The 18237-nt window shown below is 41.3% G+C and overlaps 1 protein-coding gene across 10 annotated transcripts in view; it reads right to left on the reverse strand.

Annotated features, from left to right (window-relative positions):
- UBR4 (ubiquitin protein ligase E3 component n-recognin 4) overlaps window positions 1-18237 on the reverse strand; it is a 139984-nt gene that overhangs the window by 96757 nt on the left and 24990 nt on the right. For all 10 annotated transcript variants that reach the window (XM_021942792.2, XM_003891221.5, XM_021942877.2 and 7 more), the window contains exons 14-27: window positions 17828-17945; window positions 16450-16637; window positions 15329-15488; window positions 15124-15209; window positions 10307-10476; window positions 8717-8999; window positions 7842-7977; window positions 6199-6278; window positions 5561-5689; window positions 4683-4865; window positions 4418-4543; window positions 4101-4330; window positions 2042-2163; window positions 423-520 (exon numbers count right to left, since the gene is read on the reverse strand). In XM_021942792.2, the coding sequence (XP_021798484.1) occupies window positions 423-520; window positions 2042-2163; window positions 4101-4330; window positions 4418-4543; window positions 4683-4865; window positions 5561-5689; window positions 6199-6278; window positions 7842-7977; window positions 8717-8999; window positions 10307-10476; window positions 15124-15209; window positions 15329-15488; window positions 16450-16637; window positions 17828-17945 (2109 nt within the window). The remainder of the gene's footprint in view (window positions 1-422; window positions 521-2041; window positions 2164-4100; window positions 4331-4417; window positions 4544-4682; window positions 4866-5560; window positions 5690-6198; window positions 6279-7841; window positions 7978-8716; window positions 9000-10306; window positions 10477-15123; window positions 15210-15328; window positions 15489-16449; window positions 16638-17827; window positions 17946-18237) is intronic.

An 18237-nucleotide genomic window follows, 5' to 3' on the forward strand; every position in this document is an offset into this window, starting at 1 on the left:
AGCCTAGAGAAGCTAAAAGTGACCCTATAAAACTGTTACAAAAGGAGCAGGTTCCTGACATATAACCTACAAAGGAAACAGAGTTAACATGTATTGGGAATTCATGTGCCAGGTAATATGCTAGGCACTTAACATTCAATACACTGAATCGTCGCAGTCCAACATTCAATTGGTGAAGAAACTGAGGCTCAAATAAATAAAATGGTTTGTCTTCTGACAACACAAACTTATGAGCAAAAAGCCATATGAGAACCAACTAGGTGATTAAATGCATTGATTATTGATTCAGCCATAGCCAATATTACTGCAGTATATGAAGATCTCTTGGTAGCTAGTTTAAGCCTAATTCCTTTAGGCTTAAGAACAAAAGACAGAATGACTAGCACTCAGTAGTTCTACCCCTGGAACAGACAGGGACTCACCCAGGATCCAATATTGGGAAATTCATTGGTATTGATGTTGTTCCAGGACTCACATACAGCCTGCACTGACGATGGCAAATTCTGAACCAGTGTCGGACCTGGAGGCAACAGAAAGGACAAGGAATCATCACAAGAAAGAAGGAACGACACAGAGCATTTTAAAAGCCAAGCCCAAATGCAGAAAGAAACAGTACAGCCCAGGCTGTCAAAATAATTAGTAAGATAGCTTAGATGGATATTTCAATAGCAGTACTATTTCCAAGAACCAGTTAATTGCTTAATAGCTAACACTCTCAATTGTAAGGTTTTCATTTCCCATCATATTCACTTTCTAATCTTGCAAGTAAAGACGACAACTGAAAATAAGATGCGAAGTGAGGGTGAATCATTGCAAGTCAGACTGAAATCATCATTAAACATCTGCTCCCCTTCTATAAATAGGTGTCACTTTTCTCTTGATCTCTTTTCTCTTTAAGACAAATCTTAAGGGCAGGGATCATAACATACATTAAGAACAGCACTCGGCCGGGCGCGGTGGCTCACGCCTGTAATCCCAGCACTTTGGGAGGCCGAGGCGGGCGGATCACAAGGTCAGGAGATCGAGACCACGGTGAAACCTCGTCTCTACTAAAAATACAAAAAATTAGCCGGGCGCGGTTGTGGGCGCCTGTAGTCCCAGCTACTCGGGAGGCTGAGGCAGGAGAATGGCGGGAACCCGGGAGGCGGAGCTTGCAGTGAGCTGAGATCCGGCCACTGCACTCCAGCCTGGGCGACAGAGCGAGACTCCGTCTCAAAAAAAAAGAACAGCACTCAATGCAGCAGTACAAAGTGAGACTATCTGAATGTTAAATGAATATTTAAAGCTTGAAATTAAGGAAAATACAAACGGTTGTAAATTTTAAAGGGTAACTACTGTACTTAACTCCAATCAAGCCCTTTGATTTTTCCACCCTAAATTTCTACCAGAGCATTCCTAACCCAGCAAAGAGATTATTTCCGGGCACAAAAGTACCAGCTTGCTAATCCTCCTATCCCCTCTAAATAAAAAGAACACCAGCCTGGGCAACATAGCAAGACCTCATCTCTACAAAAAAATTTAAAAATTATACAGGTATGGTAGTATGTGCCTGGGATCCCAGCTACTTGGGACGCTGTGGCAGGGGGACTGCTTGAACACAGGAGGTAAAAGCTGCAGTGAGCTGTGATAGCACCACTGCACTCCAGCCTGGGCGACAGAGCAAGACTCTGCCGAGAGAAGAGAGAAGAGAGGAGGGGAGGGAAAGGGAGGGGAGGGGAGCAAAGATCTGTGCTAAAGACAAAATAGCCTTATGTTTTGGAACCAACAGATCCTGGTTTGGATCCCAGCTCCATCACTTGCAAGATGCAGGATTCTGGACAAGTAACTTCTCTAGACCTAATTTCTAATGAGTAAAATGGGGATCAAAGTAACACTTCATAGGGTTATTGTGAAGATCAAAACAGACAAACCTACCTAAATGCTTGATACACAAAAAGGCTCCAATAAGCAGTAAATGCCAGTAGGCACCAAGGGAGAGAAGTAGTAGTACTAGCAGTAGTAGCTGTTGTAACATTATTCAAAAGCACATTCGTTCACTTACCCAGAGTATTTGCCTTGCACCTACTAGAGCCAATAGCCAAAACAGCAGCAAAGCCTTGCAGTTTCTCCTTGGAAGGTTTCTCAGTTGTTCCCTCTTCATTAAAGTTCTGCAGCAAATAGGCTCTGGGGGAAAAATAGGGGAAAGTGAAGCCATAGGAATCTAATTCCACCAGTTAGGAAAAACTAGGCCTAGACTGGCTGAAAATCCTCTCTCTCAGTTTCCTATCTATTTAATATAATTGATAGTGCCTGCTTCCTCCTGGTCTCATGGGTAATCGTTTCCCAAAGAATGTCCCCTCCTCTGAAATGCTCCCAAAAAATCTCCAAACCTTAACTGCCTGAGAAGCCTGAGAAACAGTGAATACTGTATCTATTCTCCTCCTCCACCTCAGAAGATTGACAAGGTATCTAGTAAAGGCTCTGAATACTTTATTTTTTAAAACAAAACAAAACAAAAAAAACTGTTTATCCAACATTTTGCAAGCTTACTTGGCCAGGAACATTAACAGCTCAGTGTGGAAAACACTGGCCTAGTAGGCCAGATTACAGCCTGTAAATTCCCAGAGGGCAATGACTTGGTGTGCTTTGGCCACTGCCATAACCCTAGCACTTAGAAAAGTACGTGGCACGTAGCAGCCATACATATTTGTTCAAAAAATTTGCCTCAAACAACGGCCCTCTATCTTCTGCAAGGCAGTCACACTAAGAGACAAGGTTAGTTAAGTACGACAAAGATCTAGGGCAGCATAAAGCCCACAGAGCCGGGCGAGGTGGCTCACACCTGTAATCTCAGCACTTCAGGAGGCTGAGGCAGGTGGATCATCTGAGGTCAGGAGTTCGAGACCAGCCTGGCCAACATGGAGAAACCCCACATCTACTGAAAATACAAAAATTAGCCAGGTATGGTGGTATGCGCCTGTCATCCCAGGTACTCGGGAAACTTGAGGAGAATCACTTGAACCCAGGAGGCGGAGGTTACAGTGAGCTGAGATCGCACCACTGCAGTCCAGCCTGGGTGACAGAGCAAGACTACGTCTGAAAAAAAAAAGCCCCATAGAACAGGAGTGAACACTGAGATCCTACAGGGACCAGATAAAGTAAATAAGCTTGAGAGAGCTCTGTGAAAACTGCTGCAAAGGGAACTAATTCTCAGCTCCAGTCTGTTACTGTTGTTTCAGAAGTAAGTCAGGCCCGGTTTTGCCAGTTCTTCCAAATTAAGAAAAGCCAGAAATCTAGACTTGTGAATAATCTCCTAATTTTATATACTGAAATTAACTTTAAAATATTTAAACATCATACAGACCAAAGTCTACAGGGCATGCAAGTCTACAGTGTTTGTCATAGAAAGAGTTGAATTTGAAATAAGTTCTAACTCATTCAGAAATGTTTTTCTCCAAGTACATATCATGACATTTAAAGGGCATTTAAAGGCCAGGCGCGGTGGCTTATGCCTGTAATCCCAGCACTTTGGGAGGTCGAGGCGGATGGATCACCCGAGGTGAGGAATTTGAGACCAGCCTGGCCAACATGGTGAAACCCCATCTCTACTAAAAATACAAAAATTAGCCGGGCATGGTGGTCATGCCTGTAATCCCTGCTACTCAGGAGGCTGAGGCAGGAGAATCGCTTGAACCTGGGAGGTGGAGGTTGCAGTGAGCCAAGATCGTACCACTGCACTCCAGCCTGGGCAACAGGAGCAAGACTTCACCTCAAAAAAAATTTTTCTTTAATAATAATAAAGAGCACTTAAGGAGCTTTAACTCAGTTAATAAGAAAAATGACAGTATTTAGAAAAATTACATTACCTTTCTCTGTATCCTGTAAGTAAAATGGTACAAAATATTTAAAGAATTATAGACATTAAACTTCCTCCTGACTCCTCCTGCACTATTTGAAAATTCCCTCATCAAGCACCCCTTCATACTAGAGAAGAAAGCATTATACCATGGGGGAAAAAACCCTAAGCTGATGAAAGGGAAAAACATCAAATTCTGAGTCACTGGGGGATTTGCACAGAGTGCAGAGTACATGTGCATCTCTGGGCAGGCAGTTCACCACACCTGGTGAACGATGCATAGGTATCAATGAGTTGCAGCGTGGCTGGAAGTAGGTTCTTGGTAATCTCAGACGACTTATGAGGATCAGTCTCAGCAGCCATCTTAGAAAAATGCTCATCCAAAGAGACCTGGACCTTTGAGATGGCGGCATCAAGGGTGTAGATGGACTGCAGACTGGGAATTTCATGCAGCTGCAAGATGGTGGTACAGTCGATACTACAGAAGGATGAGATCTTTAAAAATATGCAAAATATAATTAGTTGTGGCAAAAGGCTATGGCAGAAACCAAGTTCTATCATTTAGGCTCCAATACTACATACCTGTCGAGCGAAGTATTCCTCTACTATTTCAACATCATATTTCACTGAGCTACACTTGGCGGTGGATGCCAGTTCTAGGAGCGAGCTAGCATGCTCAGCCTTCATTCCCTGTTTGATAAGGTGATCCTATTTGGACAGCAAGAAAAAGTGTTTAGGAGATCAATATAGGCAGAGTCCAAAGCTTTCATCATCTTCAAATTTAAAAGCTTCAGAAAGCACAAAGCACTCTGGCTTTGAATAGTCTTAGCAGCAAGCTCTGTGTTACCTTTATCCAGTTGACATAGGAGCTGATCCGGAGCCGAGAAGACCATCGCAGAGTGTGCAAGATGTCACATTCACTCATCTCAGGTGAGTTCATGGATAGCTGGTTAATGTAAGTCTTTGATGGTGGTAAAATTCCTAGGATCCTCCATAGTATCAAGAAGTAATATTGAAGGGCACAGGCCTCCTGGAGAAAGGAAAAGGAGCATAGAGGTAGCACTTGGTATTGCCTCAAGATCTCCCTCACAGTACAAACTGCTCCAAATGCAACTTTTAAAGAACTGTGTAGAGTCCTGATTTTAAATTGACATTTGGCCCCCAAGTCCATTCTCCAGATCTTTCTAGAGAGTGCACCTACCAGAAAATGGCAGAACACACATACAAATAATTTGTTCCATATTCTGCACATTTCACAGACCAAAAAGGCTATTCCAAGACAACTTTGGCTCCCTAATAATTTACTAATTAACCAAAAGAGGGCAGGACATTCTGCTTAGCAGACCTGCAATCAGCTGTTCATTTTTGTGGCCTGGAATTGCTTCTAGAAGTATAGAGACACATTAACAGAGCCCCAGAAAAATATCAAGCTTGAAGCTTTCAATATCACACATCAACCAGTATTCACAGGAGAGATGGCACTTGGGGGGGACCACTAATTCTTAAATTACAGTTATCTCAATGGTAACCAAAAAAAATGCAAAAGCTGATTAAATTCTCTTTAAGGTAAACATAGCTACCCAAACTACCTAGAAATACTGAAGAATCAGTCAGTTTTGCAAATTAATATTCAATAAACTGATTACATCTCAGAAGAAAATTTCTGATAGAAATGATCAATGATCAAACACAACCCAAAGACTTCTCAGGGTTCCACCATCTTACCAAGGCTGTTACATTCTTGTTTTCCTTTCTCCTAACTGTATCAAGCTGGGACCCAGCTGCAAGCAGGGCTGTCAGTGCAGCATAAAGCTCATCATACTTGACAAGCTTGGAGAAAAGGACGTCACATGCCTGACGTAAAGAAAGAAAGACAGACAATCATTTCTTTATTTTTAAAGTATTTTTTCCTACTGCCTATGCACTATCATTTATCCTCATGATTGACAAAATATCCCATCAAATCATATTCATTAACTTCTCCTTGGAGCAGATTCCCATTCTGGGATGGTACTCACAGTTTGCAAGCTATTGTGAGCACACAACTGCAGGCATTAGAATAAGAGAGTAAGGCAATTATTTTTGTCCATTAAAATACTTGCATGTGAAAAACGCTAACAAAGATTGTCTTCAAAAATCAAGTGCCAGAGGCGCCAATCCAGCAAGGACGACCCCCACAGCAAAAGTGCACCCAACAAATAAATATCCAAGTAACATTTTCCTATTAGAATGAGCTCAAATGGTAACACAGACCACATTTCCTGACTATAAAAAGTCAGTTATTCCCTTTCCCCCCAGTAGGCTGATTCTGGTGGAAAACCATCTGACCCACATATAAAATGCAGTTTTAAAATTCTTAGTACCACAGAATCAAGTCGGTTCAAATCATCCTCTGAGGCTTCTGGGGACAGGACACAGTAGAATCTGGGTTGTGGGACAGCGTCTGAAAAGTAATGTGCTGATTAAAAGAATGGTCTCATTCTTAACTCTGTCTAACTAGTATGCAATGTAAAAACTCAGAAAATACTTTACAACAAGATTTCCCAACCTTAACAATATTGACATCTGGAGCCAGATAAGTGTTTGCTATGGGAGGCCATCTTGTGCACTCTAGGTGACTTAACAGCAGCCCTGGCCTCTACCCGCTGAATGCCAGTAGCACCCCCAGTTATGACAACCAAAAATATCTCTATACATTGCCAAATGTCCTGGAGGGGAGGGGACAAAATCACCCATTGAGAACCATTGCTCTAAGAGTTAAGTAGGGTGCTCTAGAATCAAAGCAATCAACAAATTATGTCATTAGTCTGAACACATTAAACTTACATGCTGTTTCCCTAACATCAAATAGTAAGAGAGAACAGTAAGCTCATACTAAGGTTTCACAAAAGTTTCCACAAAATACACTTAACATCTAATAATCCTCAGGATAAGCACAAATGCACATTAAAAATACACACAAGAAATACGTCATCCAAAGAACAGACACTTGCTATATGAGAGAAACACTAGAGATAATCTCATGTTCACATTAGTTTCAGACCAGCATGTCACCAAGACCCAAAATGAAATTTAGCTGTACATTAGAACCACAACTCTAAGGGAAAATGAGGAAAATTAATCACATAGAGTGGCAAGAATCCATATACTGTACCCCATGGCCAGACACCAGGATTCTAATTTCTTGTGTCTCAATTTATTTTTTAGTTTTTATTTTTTTTGAGACAGGGGTCTCACTCTGTCATCCAGGCTGGAGTACAGTGGCGTGATCACAGCTCACTGCAACCTCAACCTCCCAAGCTCAAACGATCCTCCCACCTTAGCCTCTCGAGCAGCTGGGACCACAGGCACGTGCCACCATGCCCAGCTACTTATTAAAATAATTTTTGGTAGATGGGATCGATGTTGCCAAGGCTGGTCTCAAACTCCTGGGTTCAAGCGATCCTCCCACTTTGCCCTCCCAAAGTGCTGGGACTACAGGCATAAGCCACCATTCTCAGCCTCAATTTTTTTTTTCCTTGAAATAGAGTCTTGTTCTGCTGCCCAGGTTGGAGCGCAGTGGTGCAATCTCAGCTGACTGCAACCTCTGCTTCCTGGTGCAAGTGATTCTACTGCCTCAGCCACCAGACTAGCTGAGATTACAGGCAGGCACCACCAAGTCTGCCTAAATGTTTTCTGTATTTTTTCAGTAGAGATGGGGTTTCACCATGTTGGCCAGGCTGGTCTCGAACTCCTGACCTCAAATGATCTGCCAGCCTCTGCCTCCCAAAGTGCTGGGATTACAGGCATGAGCCACAGTCCCTGGCCTCAATTTAAAAAAAATAAATAAATGTAGGCTATGTGGGAGTCCATTTCTGAAATGTTTTAATCCATAGGTGATTTGCCATCCATAGGGATTACACTAAAGCAAATGACCAAAGATCCTCCAAGAGTCTCCAAGCTTCTAATTCAACCCCGCCAGTGAGAACCAGTAAGTCAGTTTCCTACTGACAATCTTCTTTCTGACCTGATGAGAAATGCTTAGACCAGTTTTCTTCTACTTCTTTGAACCCATGATAGAGAGGAGTGGTTGCCCGGCGGCTGTTGCTGTCCTGGGATCCACTTGCCCACCCAAAAGGAGGACTTAGCAGGTTATGCTGTACCTTTTAAAACACAAATACTGAAATTAAGAAAGATACACAGTCACCATTCAGCTTTTCACTTAGGCATGATAATAGCTCGATACACTAAATCTTGGAAGTCTGAATGTGGGTATTCTACATTCAAATATTCTGTTTTATTGGGCACCATTCAGCTTTTCACTCAGGTATGATAATAGCTTGGTATATCAAAGCCTGGGAAACTCATTAGCCAAAATAAAAATTTAAAGATTTTTCTGTGACTACTTTTGGAATGCAATTTTTGGTGGAACATAAAGGGACTAGTGCTCAATGAAACATTTTAAGAAATGCTGAACACAGTTAAGTTTGAACGGACCTCCTATTCTCATTTTGGATCCTTACAACAAAGGAATTTACCAATCCATAAAAGTTACTACTTGACTGTCATTCAACCACTAAGAAATACTCATTGAGGGCCGATGCTCAGGGCACTGCATCAGACACAGGTAGAGCAGGGCAATTCGTGGAAGAACGCCTTTGAACACAGCCTACATTCCACTTTTAAAAAATGCATCAAATCAAGTAATCTACACTTATCACTTCGGCTAAACATCAACTACAAGTCTCAGTGGTTCTCCTAATCCTACCCACCAACCTCCCAACACTTGAAACCTAAAGTGAGCAGGTTATTTAGGTCATTTGGGCTATGGATCATGGTAACCATTGAGAAGAATTAACTTCTCAATAACAGTGAAGCAAAAAAGAATGTGTTGGTCTGTACCTGCTCAAACAGATACACAGGGGCTTTGGAGTACTGATGAAGCAGATAATCAAAGATGAGAAGGAGGCGAGCCAAGATGAGTGGCACGGAGCGCATCTGAGCATCCATGTTGACGCTCAACTCCTGGATGATCTGGACAAAAAGCGTCAATATGGCCCGCCGGCCTGTCTCAGTGAAGTTGTGGAAAATGAGGAGGAGCAGCTGCAGGTGTTCTACATTCAAATCTTCTGTCTCATTGGGCACCACACCTTGCAGGGCATTCTGCTTCATTGTAGACAAAAACCTACCAGAGAGAAAAGATGACTATGTCTGGTGGGAAAAAGAGCATTCTCCAAGAGTTATAATGTCAAGCATTAGAAGAGTTAAATTTCCTAAACCTAGGCAGTAAGATAACAAATTAAGGAAGAAAAAAAGGCTAAATGGTAAAGAGAAGACAGAAACTAAATTTTGGCTAAAAAAAGTCAGACTTGGCCAGCCAGGCACAATGGCTCAGTCTATAATCCTAACACTTGGGGAGGTCGAGGGGAGGATCGCTTGAGGCAAGCCTTAACACAGGCATATTAATGCCCACCCTGTCATTTGTGACCGTGAAAAGTACTACAAGCTACCCCCAAAAATGCTGCTATTGTTCCTTTCTGATTAATAAACTTGGACAGGTAAAACTAATTCAATTACTTTTCCCTATACTTTGATTCTATCATTTAATTCTAGTTTTGAGAGTTTATACTACAGGTTAAAAATCACTGCATGATAATAGTCAACAATAACTCAATAGACTATAAAGCAATAAAAAAGAAAGTATACTATTCAGAGAACTTGTCAGAAGAGCTTTTATGCAAAAAAGGAATGAATGTAGCCAAATGTTTCCACTGCCTTTGGCTATTAGGAAAGAGATTTGTGGTTTAATATTAGGAAAGAGATTTGTGTGTTTAACAAGGGTTTCCCTCATTGCACCCCTCTACCCTCTCAGCCTTTTTGCAAGATTCCACCAGGAAAAATATAGTGAGTCTTTGGCATTCAAGGAGGTTTATGATTTCTAAAATCCAGCATTAGAGCTATTTGATCCTAGAATGGGGAAAAGAAAGCAAAGCCTTTTAGGAAAACAAACTGCTTTGAAGACTTCTAACCATGTAAACAAAAATGGCAAATACAGGTCCATCTAAAACGGATTTAGATGATTAATCTGAGCTTCCCCCAAGGAAAAAAATTCTTTAAAATTTGTCCAAAAAAGACTGCAAGTCCCCCTAAGTGGCTTTATGTTGAAAGCAAAATAACCAAGGACAGAGTTGGCTTCCCTGCTTGTCTTTTAAAAAAAACAGATCAGGATAAAATTGGTTCTGTTCAAGATTGTAGTTCCATCTAATAATTATAACCAAATCCGCCATGTGCTACAGGGAGACTTTATTTCCAGACCAAAGTTGACATACTTGTTTTTTTAACAGCACTTCTCCAACTCCATCCCTCTTCTACCCTTCCCACTCTAAACATTATCATTACAGCAATGTATCAAAGCCACAGATTAACTACAAAGTCAAACAAATAAAAAAGGAAATAACCTTCTCTATAGGCCTTCTCTTGGAGGCATCTTACCTGTCCCAAACTTTAAGGCATTCAGGGACGTCAGGGTCACCTTGAGCACTGGCTTTATGTTGCCAGATGAGCAGGAGGCGTGAAAGCACAGAGAGGCTTTGAGGGTGAATGTACAAGGGCCAAGGGCCCTCAGAAAAAGGAGCCACTCCTAGCTGCTGCAACAGTGTGTTCTGACAAGAAAGACATGGAACCCAACATTAGGAAACAGATATAGGATAAAGTCAAAAGGTTACTCATGTTCTCAAATGTTTGTTTGTTTGTTTGTTTTAGTATTGGACAGAATATTTTAAAGAAAGAAGGACCCAGAAATTCAGATTTTGGAATAGTTTGGATAAAGATCATTTAGGTCAACAAATGAGAAAAACATAAACGAAAATTTACTGATCTAACCTCATTAACATTTATAGTTAATGAGTGTCAGACATGGGCTCCTGAAAAAGGAGAAAAGCATTGAGATATCAGAATTGGGATAATTTTGTAAAGGGACAAAACATGAAAAGTTGTTGCCTTTGAAAGCAAACTTCTTGAGCAACTATAATAGCTAATAGTTTTTCTTTAATAATCAGTTACATAATACAAATAACACCCAAAAGGGGAAGATCCAACAACTTAAGAGATTCGCTGTATTGGCAGAGAAATTCTGCCTATGAGATCTGAAAGCCCAGAACTCAACAAGGCTGTTCTTTACCTCCAGGTGGAGCATGTCTTTCAAATGAGCTTCATTTTCAGCTCAGTTAGCTAAGCTGCAAATTATCTTCTCAAACACACACACACACTGAGCAGGATGCCAATGGAAAACCAGACAAATGCCTGCTTTCTCATTTGGCTTCAGAAGACACAAAGCATGGTTACTGTGGGATGTAGGATAAATTTCTAAGTCTGCCAAATTAAATTATATTTTTACACTACATCCTCAAGGACCCTTCCTTGAAAATGAATGTTATGCAAAATGTCGCCGGCCTCAAGAGCAGTTACCATAGGTCGAGCTAAGCGCAGAGCGTACTTTATTGTCACACAGGATGTGCCAGGCAGAGACAGGAAGTATTATATGCTCCATGTCACCGAGGAGGGAAGGTGAAGAACATGACCAAAGCTTTAAGGTCTCTAAGTGGTAAAGCCAGGTTTATCTCTAAAACCAAGTTCTTTTTTGGTTTTGAGACAGTCTCACTCCATCACTGAGATCACGGGAGTGCAGTTGCGCGATCTCGGCTCACTGCAACCTCTGCCTCCTGGATTCAAGCAAGTCTTGTGCCTCAGCCTCCTGAGTACTGGGATTACCAGCTACTGGTACATGCTACCATGTGCCACCATGCCTGGCTAATTTTTTTCATTTTTAGTAGAGACAGGGTTTCACAATGTTGGCCAGGCTGGTCTCGAACTTCTGGCCTCAAGCAATCCACCCGCCTCCCAAAGTGCCTCCGCACCTGGCCTCTAAAACCATGTTCTTAACCACCATTCTCAACACCATGTTCTCAACACAGTCATAAACAACTTCTTAATTTCCTAAGTTCGATGAAACAATTTAAAAAAAAAAAACCTACCTGAGCTACATGAAAAATACTAACTGTAGCACAGTTCTAATAATGGAAAAATCAGGAAAAAAAATCTAAATGTTCAAATCAAGGGGTGTACCTAGCCATATATATGGATAAGCAACACATATTCTTTATAACGCTATTTTTTAACGCTATTTTTTTAGCTCTTGTTTTTCATCTTTGTGTCAGTTTTTCAGGCCTCAGAGCCACAAAAATGAGTTAACATGCCACAGGAACCTGGTCTTTCGCTCCCACCCCAATCCTTCCTTCTCAGCTCTAAATAAAGTAACTGACTCTCTAAGAAGTCAAACTGCACCACAGTCCATCTAGCAGCAGAACTCTGGCCGAGTCCTCCCTTCTTCCACTCCTCTTTCATACTGGCATTTCTGAGGGTTCAGCCTCAGCCTTCAGCTCTCTTGCTAGTCTTACTGTTTCTCATTACTTCAAAAACTGCCCCAATTTAATTCCTGAATTTCACTCACATTCCCAACTATTTTCTAGACACTGGCACCCCAAAACTTCTTGATAGTTAAACTGAAACCTTAGGCCGAGCACAGTGGCTCATACCTACAGTCCTAGCTATATGGGACACTGAGGTGGTAAGATCACTTGGGCCAGGAGTTCGAGCAGCCTGGGCAACATAGCAAGACCCCATCAGGAAGACAGACAGATAGACGGGGCGGGGGTGGGGGGGTGAAGGGAGGGAGGGAGGAAGGGAGGGAGGGAAGACCGACCAGCTGGGGATGGTGGCACACACACATAGTCCCAAAAGGCTGAGGGCAAGAGTATTACTTGAGCCCAGAGTTCAAGACCAGCCTGGGAGATATAGTAAGATCCCCACCTCTAAAAAAAATAAACAAAATAAAACCCAGTCTCTCTTACCCCCAAACCAACTTTCCTTCCTGACTTTCCTACCTCTATTAATGACAACAGCATCCTTCTAGTTTCATTTGAGTTTTAAACTCGGGTAATATCCAGGACTCCTTCCTTTCCGTGCTCTTCACCCCATTCAAATAATGGCCCATGATCTCTGCTAAATGTCCTGTGCCGTATCTCCCTCCTTTTTCATGATCCCACACCAATTCAAGTTATCTTTACCTCTTCAGTGTCTATAACAGTACCTGGCACATAGTAGGTGCCCAATGAATATGTATTGAACAAATGAAACAAGAAACCGCAATAATAATATTAAACAATAATACAATTATAAAGAGAGCTAACATTTAGTAGGTATTAGTACTAGGTACCAAGCACTATTTTTGTTTTACTTTTCTTGTGTGGTAAAGTATCATAAAATTTACCATTTCAACCATTTGTACATGAACAGTTCTGTGGCATTAAGTACATGCACATTATTCTGCAGCCCTTACCACCATCCACGTCCAGAACTTTTTCATCTTTCCAAACTGAAACACTGTACGCACTAAACACCAAGTCCCCACTTTCCCACCTCCCTGCCCCAGGCAACCAGCATTCTACTTTCTGTCTCTATGAATTTGACTACCTAAGTACCTCTGAAGTGGAACCATACAGCATTGTACTTGTGCTTGTGACTGACTTATTTAGTATCATGTCTTCATGGTTCATCCATGTTGTAGCATGGGTCACACTTTCCCTCCTTCTGAAGGCTGTACAACTTTCATTGCAGGGATGGATGTTTTGTTTATCCATTCAAATGTCAATGGACACCTGGGTTGCTTCCACCTTCTGCTACTGTGAACAACACTGCTATGAACATGGGTGGATAAACACCTGTTCAAGCCCCTGCTTTCATTTCTTCTGGGGTATATAAGTAGAACTGCTGGATCATATGGTAATTCTATTTTTTTTTTTTTGGCAGATGGGGATCTTGCTGTGTTGCCCAGGCTAAAGTACAGAGGCTATTTGCAGGCGCAATCATTGCACACGACAGCCTCAAATTCCCAGGTTCAAGTGATCTCTTGCCTCAGCCTCCTGAGTAGCTGGGACTACAGGCACGTGCCACCATATAGTAATTCTATATGTAATTTTTTGCAGAATTGACATACTATTTTCCACAGATACTGTACCATTTTACATTCCCACCAGCAATGCAACAAGAATTCCACTTTCTCCACAAACTCACCAACACTTACTTTCCATTTAATGATAGCCACCCTAATGGGTGTAAGTGAAGTAGTATCTCATTGTGGTTTTGAGTCACAAACATAATGGAATATCACACATTTGTCCAAACAAGAACTATAGAAATATATAACAATATAGATGAATCTTGGCAATACAGTCCTATATCATACTACATGAAAAAAAGAGAGAGCCTGAAAACATTACATAGAGCATGATGTCATTTGCTATAAAACTACAAGCAAATATTAAAACTTTTTTTAAATTTAAGGAATACAGATTATATACGTACATACACATACATATACATCTATGACTAAGGACATAAGGAACTTGAGATGCAGGATTCAAGACATCAGCTATTTCAGTGGGGAGAGAGAACCACAAGATTGGAAGTTCACAATCAATGTCCTAGATTTTGTTTTGGTGGTGGGTTTGCAAGTACAAGTGTATATGACAGTATCTATCTCCTATAATTTGATTGATTCTTTTAAAACACATTTTGTCTTTCTTCAATTACTAGGGGTGTTGAATACTCTTCCTATGTTTATTGACCACTTATACTTATTTTCATATAAATTGCCTCCTTGTGTATTTGTCCACTTTTCTGCTAGTATAATCATCAAGAGTTTCCGTTTTTGTGGGTTTTCCTTTTCTTTAAGCTTACTGACTTAAGATAAAGGACATATTTTTTATTTCTGGAAATGATCCTAAATATAAGGCACAGGGACATATTAGAATCACCTCTCAACGCTCTTTCCAGGGAGGGGATTTAATGACAAACTTCTCCCTAACAATTGGAGCTACAAGCCGGGCGCAGTGGCTCACGCCTGCAATCCCAACACTTTGGGAGGCTGAGGTGGGTGGATCACCTGAGGTTAGGAGTTTGAGACCAGCCTGGCCAACATGGTGAAAACCCATCTCTACTAAAAATGCAAACATTAGCCAGGCATGGTGGCACACACCTGTAATCCCAGCTACTCTGGAGGCTGAGGCAGGAGAATCGCTTAAACCTGGGAGGTGGAGGTTGCAGTGAGCCAAGATCGTGTCACTGCACTCCAGCCTGGGCAACAGAGCAAGACTCCATTTCAAAAAAACAAACAAACAAACAACTGGAGCTGCAGCCTATGGAAGCTGGTGTCATGAGCTCTTGTTTAGATGGTCACAGCACACACAAACCTGCAGGTTAGGTGACTGAAGGTCAGAGGTTACCAGCGAGTGGTTGAAGTGATAGAGAGCTGCAGCAAACTCTTCATCTGATGAACCTTGAAGATAAGTAGAAAAGTCAATTATTTAAGCAGCTATTGAATGCACCACACCTCCCTGCCAACAGCCAAACTCCATGAGAAAAAAAATCCACCAGGCACATATCTTGTCTACTGACCCTTGAGTCCATCTTTGTCTACCTCCTTGATGATACTGGCTAGGGTGGCCATATGGTGTTCTGAAAGAGATACACTCAAATAGTTTCGGATAAAATTGTTCCGAGAGTTCAACATGGAAGAGGTGATGAAGTTCAAAATGTTGGAAGCCAGACCTAAGAACTGAAAGGAACACAAAAACTAAGTTCTTATCAGGGTCATAAGCCCAGCGTTCCTCTAAACTCTGATTACAGATCGAAAATAAAATATGCTCAGAGGTCTCATGCAATAAACACAATGAATGAAAGAATCAGATTTTAAATCACTTACAGTGGGCCTAAGTTTCATTATGAGAGTCTCTCTTTCCCATGTAATTCTACTTACACAAAATGGTATTCCAGTTTAATATAACAGATGTTACAAAACAGTGTATGAAAACAGGATTTCCACATAGACTGACCCATTTCTTTTGTTCTCCTAAGGTCCTTTGTCCAGCTCCAATTCATTACTGATATATTCAATCCTGAAGCCTATATTAATGATTATTATACATATATAGAATTCCTAGCTCTTCTCTACTAAAATTAAATTGAATTATTATATAAATGTTTTATGTCCGCATCCTTGACTAGACTGTAAGTTATAAATATGAAGGCAAGAATTGTATCTGACTCACATCATCAGAATGGGGACTGACACTTACTAGATAATCAATACTAGTTGAACCAACAGTTCAACCATAGCAAACACTTATGATGTATCCGACTTACGCTAAGCACTTTACAAACAGTCTCTCTTTAAGATGTCACGACACCTTTAGATGCCGGTACAATCACTCTCATATGATAGGAGACAAAACTAAGGCTGGAAAAACTTCAGATTCTTGCTCAAAGTCACAAAGCCAGTAAGTGACAGAAGTAGGTTTCAAACCTACTTCTGATTAATTCTAAAGGCCAGCAGAGAAACAGTAACAGTCACACAAGATATTTAATGACACATAATCAAGACATATAACTCCTAAGCAAAAATATCTTTAAACATTACAGTTATCCAAGCCACAAAATGTTTGAGTTCAAATGATCTGCTTCTCATCCCCCTAGTTCCCCATGTCCACTTCCCCTAAACCTTACAAACCTACTCTTACCAACTCAGGATCTTTGCGACTCGCCAAAATGTTGCCCTTCTCACCAGGGGCCTGCTTACTGGGGCTTTTAACCCGAGGAGAGCTTTCCAGTGGAGGAGGTGGGGGAGGGGGCGGAGGTGCTGCTTTCTCTTTACTGGGAGAAATAGTCTCCTCAAACCATTGCCCCAAAATAGGCTCACTGTCATCGTCTGAATAGAGAAAGAGAAAGTAACGAAAATAATTTTTTTTTAATGTTTTTAGTGCATCTGCTTCCTAAAAGTGCTTAAGTCAAAAGGAACACAAGGATATCCTGATTGTGATGGTGGTTACAAGGTTGCATTTTTTTTATCAAAACACATCTAAATGCATACATAAAATAAGAGCATCTTATTCCATGTAAATTATACCCCAATAAAACTGATTTATTTTTCTTTTTTTTTTTTTGAGAGGGAGTCTCACTCTGTCACCCAGGCTGGAGTGCAGTGGCGTAATCTTGGCTCACCGCAACCTCCACCTCCTGGGTTCAAACAATTCTCCTGCCTCAGCCTCCAGAGTAGCTGGGACTACAGGCACGTGCCACCATGCCCAGCTAATTTTTGTATTTTTAGTAGAGACGGGGTTTCACCATATGGGCTAGGCTGCTCTCGAACTCCTGGCCTTGTGATCCACCTGCCTCAGCCTCCCAAAGTGCTGAGATTACAGGTGTGAGCCACCACGCCCAGCCGATTTATTTTTTCTTTAAGGAGCCCAACAAAGAAAGAGAAACAACTTCACATTATTTAACTGGTAACAAGCCAAACATTTTCAAGAGCAAATTTATACCTGCCTTATCAACCATAAATCAAAGGATGGTAAGAATCACGTCTCCCTCCATATTTCACATTGTTCCCACAAACGTGATTATGAAAGAATCTGAGGTAGTTACCTTATTCACTCTCTCATCAAACTAAGGCAGGAGGGCATGCCAGTGTGTTCACTACAACAGGATTAGGTTTCTCTACTCAAGCTTCCCTAAACTATGACTGTGACAACATCCAAACCGAACACCTCACATGTAACCTTTTGAGTTTCACTGAGAAAGCTTAGAGCAGAGGTCACAAAATGAGACAACAGAGGAAGAAATATGGAATAACTGAGATGTTTTCTGATTTTGGAGGGAAAGGAATGAAAAGTAACCCAGGCTTGGCTGAAAGTTGTGTCCATCATCCATTCATCAACAGCTCAACTTGATCTTAAATAACATGTCATCTTTGAGTGCACATAAAACCAAGGTCCAGGCTAAGCAGGTGAAAACAAAATGGAAACTTTTGTTTGTTCGGGAAACTACAGGAATCTGCTGAGAACACTCCTGTTGCACTCTATAGCTTATCTCTGGGAGAGAGAAAAGAGCGGCCCCTACCTTGGCTGCTGTCCTCCTCTGTGCTACTGAAATCATCCTCATAGTAAGTATTGGAGTCGGTGGAGGCGCTGGCATCACTGCTCATGGAGCCCTTCCTCTGCCGCTGCAGGACACATGCCTAGGAAAATGACAATTACACAACCAGAGCCATCCTATTTAATCTCATTCACCACATGAAAACTTTCTCCATATCTCTTTATTTTTTCCTAAATCCAAGAAGTATGCCTCTTAATAGCTCCCTTAAGGACTTTCATCACTTTATCCTACAAAAACACTACCAACCAGAGACGTGGACAAGAACTGAAAAAAACGAGTGTTTCCATAGTGTCCTCTATGCTTCTGCTTCAGTAGGCCAATCATCAGAAATCACCAAGTAGCTACATGTATCACAAAACTGATCATCAACAACT

Source organism: Papio anubis, chromosome 1, assembly GCF_008728515.1.
Source record: "Papio anubis isolate 15944 chromosome 1, Panubis1.0, whole genome shotgun sequence".
Classification (NCBI taxonomy): domain Eukaryota; kingdom Metazoa; phylum Chordata; class Mammalia; order Primates; family Cercopithecidae; genus Papio; species Papio anubis.